Source organism: Chlorocebus sabaeus, chromosome 9 (genome assembly GCF_047675955.1).
Source record: "Chlorocebus sabaeus isolate Y175 chromosome 9, mChlSab1.0.hap1, whole genome shotgun sequence".
NCBI classification, from domain to species: domain Eukaryota; kingdom Metazoa; phylum Chordata; class Mammalia; order Primates; family Cercopithecidae; genus Chlorocebus; species Chlorocebus sabaeus.
In genome coordinates, this window is record NC_132912.1 from 12370909 (window position 1) to 12383383 (window position 12475).

The following is a 12475-nucleotide window of genomic DNA, read 5'->3' on the forward strand; positions in this document are numbered from 1 at the left end:
TGAGGGCTCAGTCTCACAAAGACTGCCCCCCACCCTGATGTCAATTGCAAGCCCCAGGTTCCTCTACCTGTGCGTCTGACCAGGCAGCTAGAAATGAGTGTCCTGGGTTTGATTCATTTGCTAGAGCAGCTCGCAGAACTGAGGGAAACATTTATTTAGGTTTACCGGTTTCTCATAAAGGATGTTACAACGCTGGTGTGGTGGCTCATGCCCGTAATCCCAGCACTTTGGGAGCCCAAGGTGGGCAGATCGCTTGAGGTCAGGAATTTGAGACCAGCCTGGCCAATATGGTGAAACCCCATCTCTACTAAAAATACAAAACTTAGCCAGGCGTGGTGGTGCACTCCTGTAATCCCAGCTATTCAGGAGGCTGAGGTAGGAGAATCACTTAAACCCAGGAATTAGAGGTTGCAGTGAGCTGAGATCGCACCATTGCACTCCAACCTGGGTGACAGAGCGAGACTCTGTTTCAAAAAACCAAACAAACAAAAATAAAGGGTATTAATAATGGATACAGATGAAGAGATGTGTAGGGTGAGGTGTCGGGGAAGGGATGCAGATCTTACGTGCCCTCCCTACATGCGCCACCCTCCAGAAGCTCCATGTGTTCAGCTATCCGGAAGCTCTTCGTACTTTGCAAGAAAGTGGGAGATGGCTGTAGAGGTCTGCCATGGACCCTAATTCTTCATGCCTCATCCTCCATTGCTTCCACATACAGTGCCTGCCTTTCTCTCCAGACTCTATAAGGTATAGTCTTGTTTACAGTTATAAGTAAGCATACAGTCTGGGTTCAGTAAATGTTGGTTGAATGAGTGAAGGAACATGCTTATCCTACTTTCTCTCCATGGTAACCTCTGCTGAGTTGGATGAATAGAATAGGCCAACGATGATGTCTAGTTTACCTTGTTTGCCGAGTCAGATCTAATGGTAATGGTTTCCTGGAGTGCCATGTAGGGGATTCTGAAGCTGCATCCAGGGTTCAGTGAGAAAGCTTGCTTGGTTTGATTCTCGTTGCCTGTAGTGGGTGTGGGAAAGGAGGCTAGCAACGTGCATTTCTGGTATAGACAGTGATTCAGTTTCACTGAACACTTATTGCATGCCTAGTATGAGATGAGTACTAAGCTTGATACTAGCATAACAAGATGAGCTGGGCAGCCTACCGTAGGAGTCTAGGCTTATTAGCAAGTCAAACATATATACATACATACATACATGTCTGAGTTGTGTTGCAAAAAATGTTTTTGAATAAAAGCATCAACCAGCTGTGGTGGCTCATGCCTGTAATCTGGCACTTTCGGAGGCAGAGTAAGAGGATCCCTTGAGGCCAGGAGATGGAGGCCAGTCTGGCCAACATAGTGGGGCCCCATCTCTACAGAAAACTAAGAAGTTAGCTGGGCCTGTTGACACACAGCTGTAGTCCCAGCTGCTCAGGAGGCTGAGGCACAAGGATGGCTTGAACCCAGGAATCGGAGGCTGCAGTGAGCTATGATCATGCCACTGCACTCCAGCCTGGGCGACAGAGCAAGACCTTGTCTCAAAAAAGAAAAGCATCAAGTATTCTGATAAGTAATGTATTTGGGGTTTAATTAATCACTGTAAGCTGGGCTTATCCAGAAAGTCTTTACAGTAAGGTGATACTTGAACTGAGTCCACACACTGGGTCTGACACAGATGGTATCTCCCTTCAAGTCACTAATCCTCATTGTCCCTTTTTGGTCTCTAGTTTTTTCCTGACCTTGTCTCCCCTAAGGCTGAATAGTAAAATGAGTTGGGCATCCCTAATTGGAAAATGTGAAATCTGTCCAGATGGGTGCTGAGATAGTGCCATTTTTGCTTTGAATATTTTATAAAATTATCTTTGGGCCATGTGTATAGGATGTATATGACACTGACACATAAATGGTTTTTTTAATTTTAATTTTTAAGTTTTAGTTTTTGTGGGTATATAGTAAGTGTACATATTTATGGGGAACATGAGATGTTTTGATCCAGGAATGCAATGTAACCTAAGCACATCATGGAGAGTGAGGTGTCTATCCCCTCAAGCATTTATCCATTAAGCTGCAAACAATCCAATTACAGTCTTTATTTTTAAATGTACAGTTAAGTTATTATTGACCATAGTCACTATTGTTCTATCAAATAGTAGGTATGTGGTCGGGTGCTGTGCTCATGCCTGTAATCCAAGCACTTTGGGAGGCCAAGGTGGGCAGATCACCTGAGGTCAGGAGTTCAAGACCACCCTGGCTCCAAATGGTGAAACCCTGTCTCTACTAAAAATACAAAAATTAGCTGGGCATGGTGGCGGGCGCCTGTAATCCCAGCTACTCAGGAGGCTGAGGCAAGAGAATCGCCTGAACCCAGGAGATGGAGGCTGCAGTGAGCCGAGATCGTGCCACTGCACTCTAGCCTGGGCAACAGAGTGAGACTCCATCTCAAAAAAAAAAAAAAAGAAAAAAAAAAAAAGTAGGTCTTATTCATTCTTTCTACTTTTTTTGGTACCCATTAACCCCCACCTCCTCACAGTCCCCTACTACCCTTCACAGCCTCTGCTAACCATCCTTCTACTCTCTGTGTTCATGAGTTCAATTAGTTTTTAGATCCCACAGATAAGTGAAAATGTGATGTTTGTCTTCCTGTGCCTGGCTGACTTCACTTAACATAATGATCTCCAGTTTCATCATGTTATTGCAGACAACTGGATCTCATTCTTTTTTATGACTGAGTTCTACTCCATTGTGTATACGTACCACATTTTCTTTATCCATTCATCTGTTGGTGAACACTTAGGTGGCTTCCAAATCTTAGCTATTGTAAACAATGCTGCAACAAACATAGGAGTTTATGTTTAGACTTGGGTCCCATCCCTTAGATAATCTCATATATATGCAAATACTGCAAAATCCAAAACAATTTGACCCTAAGCATTTTGGATATAGGATCCTCAACCAGTAGATGCCAATTATAAAATACATTAGGCAGATTTAGATTTTGATTCTTCACAATTCTGTGAAGTAGTTGCTATTTTCCCAATTTTATAGATGGCATATTGATGCAAAGTTCTTGGCTGACAGTGGTAGAACTGAGATATTTAAACTATGCTTGCCTGCCTCCAGAGCCATTGCTCTGGTGTGCCAGCTCTGTGTAAGATGTAGGATAGAAAATATAGCATCCTAAATATTAGCACTATACTTTATCCATTTAGTTCTCTGAATGCAGAGGGTTACCTTAGAAAGCCAAATCTAATAAACTTGCACTGTTTTTTTTTTTTTTTGAGACAGAGTCTCGCTGTGTCACCCAGGCTGGAGTGCAGTGGCACGATCTTGGCTCACTGCGACCTCTGCCTACCGGGTTCAAACAATTCCCTTGCCTCAGCCTCCCAAGTAGCTGGGACTACAAGTGCCCACCACCATGCCCAGCTAATTTTTTTTGTATTTTTAGTAGAGATGGGGTTTCACCATGTTGGTCAGTCTAGTGTTGAACTCCTGACCTCGTGATCTGCCCGCCTTGGCCTCCCAAAGTGCTGGGATTACAGGTGTGAGCCACCCTGCCCAGCCAAACTTGCATATTTTCATACGTTGTCACCTTTTACAGTGAATAAAATTTGTCATACTTTACAGTAGGCACTGCAATAAGTTCTGAAGAACTATATGAATCTATTGATAACAAGTATGTTTTTCAAAATATATGTTGTTATACTAACAAAAATGATAAGTGATTTTTAGAGTGATAGAATACATTTTAATATTTCATCTTATATTGTACGATTAGTTAAGCATGTTAAAGATAATGTTGCATTTAAAAATGTTATGTGGCATTTGAAAGGAGATGGAAGAGGGAAAGGCTGGCCCCTTGGGCATGGACTCACATGCTGACAGTGTGTTAGCATTTCCACTATAGAACAGTTCTTAGCTTTGACCGGTTCTTAGCTTTGTGAATCTGGAAAAGCACGAATTACCAAGAGTTGATTAAAACTTGGGGAAGGCCGGGTGCGGTGGCTCACACCTGTAATGCCAGCACTTGGGGAGGCCGAGGCTGTTAGATTACCTGAGGTCAGGAGTTTAAGACCAGCCTGACCAACATGGCAAAACCCCGTCTCTAGTAAAAATATAAAAATTATCCGGGTATGAGGCTGGGCGCGGTGTCTTATGCCTGTAATCCCAGCACTTTGGGAGGCCAAGGCAGGCGGATTACAAGGTCAAGAGATTGAGACCATCCTGGCTAACGTGGTGAAACCCCATCTCTACTAAAAATACAAAAAAATTAGCTGGGCATGGTGGTGCACACCTGTAGTCCCAGCCACTCAGGAGGCTGAGGCTGGCGAACCGCTTGAATCTGGGAGGTGGGAGTTGGAGTGAGCTGAGATCGTGCTACTGTGCTCCAGCCTGGGCAACAGAGCGAGACTCTGTCTCAAAACAAACAAAGGAACAAACAAAATTGGGGAACTGACACATGTTAACCAGAGTCACAGCAGACTGATTGATAAGCCAGATTATTAATTTCTGGATCTGCAGAGGAGGATATGCTGTGCCTTTCCAGTGATTACTACTATTCTGAAAAACACTCAGCACACAGTGCACCCTCAGCAGATGTGAATGGAATTACTCCCTGTAGCTTCGTATTTCTTAATATACTCACACTCATATTTCTTAATATTATCTCCATCTTTAATGTTATTTCTTGACTTTCCATTATGATGTTTGTAGGTTTTAAGATTTAGCTCTGTTATAGCCTTTTTATCTTTTTTGAGTCAAAGTCTCACTCTGTTGCCCAGGCTGGAGTGCAGTGGTGTGATCTGGACTCACTGCAACCTCTTCCTTCTGGGTTCAAGCAATCCTCCCATGTTATCCTCCCGAGTAGCTGGGACTACAAGCATGTGCCACCGTGCCCGGCCAATTTTACTTTTTTGTAGAGAGAGGATTTCGCCATGTTGCCCTGGCTGGTCTTGAACTCGTGGGCTCAAGGAATACACCCACTTGGCTTCCCAAAGTTCTGGGATTACAGGTGTGAGCCACCATGCCTGGCCTCTTTATCTTCCTTACAATTTTTGGTTAAATCAGTAGTCGATGTTTACAATACCGTGTCATTACCATTGACTACAGAGCCACATTGTGTACTATGATTATCTTTTCTTTTTTGAAATAACTTTGTTTTCCCTGGAACCAATAATCATGTTTTTAAAATGTGCTTTATATTTTGTGTCTATCACTAATATCTTACAAATGCAGCAATAGACAGGTCATAGGTCTTTTAGCTATTTTTCTAAACCTTCAAGTACAGTTCCGAACCTAGCAGTTGCGTTTTTCTTTTCCTGGAGATCTCATTTTAGCGATCTTCCATTTTCCTGTTCCCATTGGAGCTGGCATTTCTGCAGGTCTGGTGTACAGTTGTCAACTTGGGACTTTTGTTCTGTGCTAAATTTTCTGTACCTTGGATTCTACATTATTGTTCTCTTAGTTTATTCAGTTTGCTTTATCGGAGCACATGCTCTGGAATGCATAGGAGGAAAAGCTTTTGGGTCTTGGCATGTCTGAAAAAATTTTTATTCTTCTCTTAGACCTGATGGGGAGTAGTTTTTTATCTTCATGTGGCAGAAAATTGCCCTCTGGTTTCCAAGACACAGCCCACGGAATTTTTTTTTTTTTTTTTTTTTTTTTTTGAGACAGAGTTTCTCTCTTGGAGTTGAGTTGCACCATCTTGGCTCACTACAACCTCTGCCTCCCAGGTTCAAGCAATTCTCCTGCCTCAACCTCCGAAGTAGCTGGGATTACAGGTGTGCGCCACCACGCCCAGCTAATTTTTGTGTTTTTAGTAAAGATAGGGTTTCTCCATGTTGGCCTGGCTGGTCCTGAACTCCTGACCTCAAGTGTTCCACTCGCCTCAGCCTCCCAGAGTCCTGGGATTACAGGCATGAGCCACCACGCCCAGCCAAGAATGACTCTTGAAGCCAGTCTGAATTAGAGGAATGGGAAAATAAATGCCATTTCTAGATGGGAAGAGTGGCAAAGTCACTCTGCCAAAGGGCATGTCTAAAGAGATTGGAAGCGTGGCTGGGCGTGATGGCTCTCGCCTGTAATCCCAGCACTTTGGGAGGCTGAGGCAGGCAGATCACGAGGTCAGGAGATCGAGACCATCCTGGCTAATATAGTGAAACCCCGTCTCTACTAAAAATACAAAAAATTAGCCGGGCATGGTGGCCGGCACCTGTAGTCCCAGCTGCTTGGGAGGCTGAGGCAGGAGAATGGTGTGAACCCGGGAGGCAGAGCTTGCAGTGAGCGGAGATTGCACCACTGCACTCCAGCCTGGGCGACAAAGCGAGACTCTGTCTCAAAAAAAAAAAAAAAAAAAAAAGATTGGAAGCATTATTGTGTCAATTTTTGCCCATTTAAGGTATTTTTTTCTCCATTTATTGTGTTAAGTATGTGGTGAGCCCTTTCATTCTAAAGACTTAATTTTCCTGTTTTGGGCTATTAAAAAAGAATCTTTGATAATTTCCTCTAATTTCTTGCTTCTCTTTCTGAACCTCCTGTTATTTTGGTGTTTGATCTTTTGGCTTAATTCTCTGAATTTTGTTATTTCTTCTCTATTTTCTCTTTCCTTGTCTTTTTGGTTCTAATTCTAGGTAATTATTTTTCCATTCTGTTGAATTTTAAAATTTCAACTGTCATGTTTTCAGTGTCTACAAGTTCCTCTGTTCCTTTTTTATAGCCTCCTCTTCTCCCTTAATGGATGTGACATCTTTTATTATATTTGAGGGTATGAATGATTTTCAAAAATATCTTTCATCTGGTCCCTTTATTGTCTTTTTTTCTTCCATGCCCCTTTTTTCTCTCCTTTTTGAAAACACTTTTCATCTTGGAGTTTTTCTTCTGTTTTCTAATCGTTGTAGGCCTTCATTCCTATTTAGGAGTGAGGAGGACACACACAGACAGACCTTTGCAGACTTTGTGTACCTGGGTGGAGCTTGATGCCTGAGGGTGCCAGCAGGCAGCAAGCATTGATGGGAGGTTCCCAGATCATGGTGTGTCCTCTGGGGTTGCTCAGTTTCTGCCCGGAAGAATCCTTTCATCTGTCTGTGTTGTGGGAGCAGGGTGGAAGGAAGGGGACTAGGGGTCGCAGTGTTCAGTTTGACTTTCACATAACTTCTCACCATAGTCCAGTCCAGCATTTCACCCCCGTTATTCATCTGGGCCGTTGTGTACCTGAACCCTCTTGAGTTCATTTTTTCCAGAGAATAAATCTGCTTACCAAAGGGGCTGAGGAGGATTCGTTGCTAGGGTGTGCAGGGCGAGGAGATGGATGTGTCTCACTGCTCCCTGGATGGCCTTCAGAGCTTCAGTGCCATGTTCCAGGATAACTCTAAGTTCTAACCTGTTGCTCCTTGACTTATCCCTCCCCTTGACTTTCTGTTTTCCAAACTGTTGTTGCCATCTTTCTTCTATGGTTGATTCCTTTTCACTTAGTATTGTCCTTGGGATCTTTCCTCTCACTTTAGTAGAGTTTCCAGAGGGAACATAGAGATAAAAGCACATGTTTAACCAGAATCTTCCCCTTCCTTTTCCTTCTTTAGTCTTTGCATAACTGCTATGCTGGTTCTTACGATTATTTTTCTCAATGCTATGAGTTCTTCCTAGGCTAGTTATTTGTACTTGTGTGTTTAGGAGGGGCCAGGGTGGTGTTCTGAGTCTTCCCTCTGAGTTCTTTCAGCCTCTGATTCCCTCTGGGCAATGAAGATGAGCTGCTGGGTGGCACTTTTCAGCCCTCGTGTTGCAGGTGATCAGTGACTATCTGGGGCTAGTGATGTGGGTAGTAAGAAGAATTTACCATGATAGTTGGCTGTAGAGAAAGGCAAATTTATTAGAGAAAGTATGAAAATATGTTGCAAGGGTGCAATGGGCAGGTCAGCAAGAAAGGAGCTGACTGTGGGGAGACAAAGGCTTGCTGGGGATTTTTATAAGATAGTATTTGTGTTGTGCCCTGAAGAAGGCTTTGTGCAGTATTGCAGTGAGCTCACTTGCCTTTTTCTATCCTTTGAGGGTCCAGTGATAGCTAGGCATGGAAAGATAGTGAGTTATCTGTGCAGGAGGGGTGTGTGTCCTGGACCATGAAGAAAGGCAGACTTAGAGCTTATCTGCCTTGTCTTTTTGCTTTCCTCTGCTCCCGCCAGTCCAACTCCTTTCCCCTAATTAGGACTCCACACCTTGCTTTGCTTCTGTCTTCTTCAAAGACGGTGTGCCTGTTTATTTTCCCCTCTCTTACCCTTTGCTGTGGTTCAGTCTAGATCCAGAATTAATTCCTGACACCAGCCCGCACACCATGTTTTCATTGTGCAAAGAAAAGATTCTTGGTTTTGCCCCCAGAGTAGTTCCATCATCTGTGTAGACAGCTCTTCAGACATTCGCTTCTGGTGTCTTTCCTTACCCTATTCAATCTTCCCTTTCTTGACAGAACTTTCTCACATACTGAGTTTCAGAGTCTAGATGATTCTCAGTATTATCAGAGATGGAGTTTTTTTCTCTTTCCCTTATTTTTAATGATACCTGAGAACAGGACAGAAGGGTTTTATTCTGTCAGCTCTTCATGCAAGTGTACTCTCATTTATTTCTTTCTTCTTTTTCTGAGATAGGGTCTCGTTGTCTTGCCCAGGCTATAGTGCAGTGGTGCGATCATAGGTCACTGCAGCCTCAAGACTCCTGCGCTCAAGGGATCCTTTTGCGTCAGTGTCCTGTATAGCTGTGACCACAAGTGTTCTCTACACCTGGCTAATTTTTAATTTTTTGTAAAGACAGAGTCTCTGTGTTACCCAGGCTGGTCTCAAACTCCTGGGCTTAAGCAGTCCTCCCATCTCAGCCTCTCAAAGTGCTGGAATTATAGGTGTGAGCCACCATGACTGGCCTTATTCTCCAATTTTAAGGCTTTCATTTTTATTTATTTGTTTGTTTATTCATTTATGTATTTTTGAGACAGTGTTTTATGTTGTCACCCAGGCTGGAGTACAGTGGCATGATCTTAACTCACTGCAGCCTTGACCTCCCATGTTCAAGTGATCGATCCTCCCACCTCAGCCCCCAAATAGCTGGAACTACAGGCACATGCCACCTCGCCCAGCTAATTTCTGTATTTTTTGTAGAGACAGGGTTTTGCCATGTTGCCCAAGCTGATCTCTACCTCCTGAGCTCAAGCCATCCACTTGCCTCAGCCGCCCAAAGTGCTGGGATTATAGGTGTGAGCCACCACACCTAGCCTAATTTTAAGGTTATTTTAAAACATATACTCAGTACCCCTAAATTAGGACCGCACAGTACCCAAGTCCTTTTCTTTCTTGATGTTTGTTTGTGTTTTTTTAGGGACGATCCACCAGCACATTCTCAGCCAGACAGTGATGATGAAGCAGAAGAAATACAGGTTGGTACCAAATAAAATAATCTGTTCTGTAGACTGTTGTAATTTAAATGATCTCTGAGATGGTTCTGACTTTTAGATCTTATCTTACATCTGATAAAATGAGAAACTACATGAGAATCTTACTTTGACATATATTTGCACATATACTCTGTTCAGGAAAAGATATCTCCTGTTTGATTTATAATTTTTAGGTGGAGCACTGCTGTTTGAAGCCCAGTGCAGTATTTAAATGTAATGTTTTGTTTTTTCCTCTTTTTCATGCAGTGGTCTGATGATGAGAACACAGCCACGCTTACGGTAAGAGCACAGCAGACTCAGTGTAGGGACAGCCTCACACTGTCACACAAGGGTTAGCGCCAGGGTTTAAGTGCGTACCTCTCTAATTTCCTAGTTAGTCGCCATTTCATATATTATTTTCCCTATGGGCTGTCATTTTTATTTTGAAAAATAACTTGAAGCCTCATTTAGCAGGCAGACATGATTTGCCCTTTTTCTCTTTAATTGCAAAGGAAATATTTCGAGTGCATATTTGATGGCAAAGGAAATATTTCGAGTGCATATTTGATGCCTTGACTTATTTCTGTTAAGCTCTGACGCTCTGCAAGAAGGAATTACGCCTAACATTAAACTTTGAGATTCCTAAATCTCTGGAACATAAATTAAATTGAAAATCTGTATTTCCTTATTCAAGTGTATTTATTTATATTTAGTTAGTCATTTATTTTGTTTGTTTATTTTTGAGACAGAGTCTTGCTCTGTTGCCCGGGCTGAAATGCAGTGGTGTGATCTTGGCTCACTGCAACCTCTGCCTCCCAGGTTCAAGCTATTCTCCTGCCTCAGCCTCCTGAGTAACTAGGATTACAGGCACCTGACACCAAGCCCGGCTAATTTTTGTATTTTTAGTAGTGACAGGGTTTCATCATGTTAGCCAGGGTGAACTCGAACTCCTGACCTCATGTGATATGCCCGCATTGGTCTCCCAAAGTGCTGGGATTACAGCTGTGAGCCACAGTGCCTGGCCTGAAGTATATTTAAATGGCATAAAAATTATTGTTTCTTTCAAGCGAGAGTAGAGAGGTATGTGACTTTTACCAGTGTTTTACATAAAAATGTAGAGGTTATCAAGCATATCACAGTGTTTTAGGATAAGAGTGCCGTTGTGAAAGTTAACCTAAAATTTTTTTAATGAAGATATTTTTAAAGGAGTGGGTGAAGCAGATGATCTATTTCTAAAAATAGGTGAACGAAACTCCTCATACCTTGAGTTAAAAGGGAAAGGTTTTTAGTGAAACTCCTTACAAGTAAATGTAAAGGCAGAAATATAGAAAACCAGCTTTGTGGGAGGGTTTGTTCTAATCTAGCTCTAAATAAGAAGATACTTGTTCATTTTAATGAGAGATATGATTGCTGGGGTAGAAGAAAAAAAAAGAAGTGGAGCTGCTCAAAACTGACATGTTTCTTTAGTTGTAAAAAGGGAAGCCTGCCAGCACATGCCTAAGTGGAAAGTTTGCATGTTTCATTTACTCCAGATGCCATTCAGATCACTCTCATTTTATGAAAATTCCATTCCGTGTCATGTAAATGTTACTTATCTGCCATACTCAGGCACTAAACTGGATTCTGTGAGATGAACACAGATGAATATGATTTGATTCCCACTATTAGGGAGTTTGTAAACCAGGGGAAAGGTGACACAGGCAGGGGGAGATGACAGTGCTGTCAGATCAGAGAGAGTAGTTACAGCCGAGGGCACCGGAATGCCTGACAGGACAAGTGGTATCTGACCTGGATCTTAATAGTGGTGGGGAGTATCAGTATCAACTCATTTTTAAATGTGTGTAGATGGGCCTGGCGCAGTGGCTGACGACACCTGTAATCCCAGCACTTTGGGAGACCAAGGCAGGTGGATCACTTGAGGTCAGGAGTGACCTCACATCTGACCGACATGGTGAAACCCCGTCTCTACTAAAAATACAAAAAGCTAGCCAGGCATGGTGGCAGTCACCTGTAATCCCAGCTACTCAGGAGACTGAGGCGGGAGAATTGCTTGAGCCCAGGAGGTGGAGGTTGCAGTGAGCCAAGATTGCGCCACTGCATTCCAGCCTGGGTGACAGAGAGACTCTGTCTCAAAAAAATAAAATAAAAAATGTATAGATGATAGATACAGCAATTAATAATATAAAGGGGTGTGTGTGTGTGTGTGTGTGTGTGTGTGTGTGTGTATTTACCAAACTGTGTTCACTAAGAAGTTTTAGAATCATTGACATGTAACATCCTGGTATCAGTGAGCACACCTGATGCCTTGATCTTGGTTTCTAAATACCAATCTCCACTAAACAAAATTGAAGCTTCTTGGAGATATTCCGGACTTGGGTTGGGAAAGTAAAAATGAGCCTGCAACAGCCTGTGCCAGGAACTATGGAAGTGCTGAAACAATGATGGGACATGACAAAAAGATGCCAGAAGCCAGCTTTGGGCTCTCGTGTATAAAAATATGAGCATCGTAACAAATACAGTTTGAGCATTCCTAATCCCCAAATTCAAAATCGAAAATGCTCCAAAATTCAAAACTTTTTTAGAGACTGGGTGGTCTCACTGTGTTGCCCAGGCTGCACTCAAACCTCTGGGCTCATGTGATCCTTCTGCTTCAGCTTCCTGAGTAGCAGGTACTGCAGGTATGTGCCACCATGCCTAGCTCCCAAAACTTCATGAGCACTGACATGACACCACAAGTGGAAAATTCTACACCTGACCCCATGTGACAGGGACAGCCACAATGTATGTGCATAACCCAGCTCATTCAGCCTCCCCAAGGGAAAATGAAATTACCTTCAGGCCATGTACATAAGGTGTGTATGAAACGTCATGACTTTTGTGTTTAGATTTGGGTCCCATCCCCATTATGTATATGCAAATATTCTGAAATCCAAAACACTTCTGGTCTTACCCATTTTGGATGAGGGATACTCCATGTGTAGTCATAGGAATAGATTATGACCTATTGACTAAAATAAGAATTGCTGATCCCATAGTGACATACATAAGTGATTAAATAAGTGGGGGGAAAAGG

The 12475-nt window shown here is 42.7% G+C and overlaps 1 protein-coding gene across 2 annotated transcripts in view; it reads left to right on the plus strand.

The window, feature by feature from the left end:
- Positions 1 to 12475, plus strand: part of CDC123 (cell division cycle 123) — a 52451-nt gene that overhangs the window by 6809 nt on the left and 33167 nt on the right. For both annotated transcript variants that reach the window (XM_008002261.3, XM_008002262.3), the window contains exons 3-4: positions 9348 to 9405; positions 9670 to 9702. In XM_008002261.3, coding sequence (XP_008000452.1) covers positions 9348 to 9405; positions 9670 to 9702 — 91 coding nt within the window. The remainder of the gene's footprint in view (positions 1 to 9347; positions 9406 to 9669; positions 9703 to 12475) is intronic.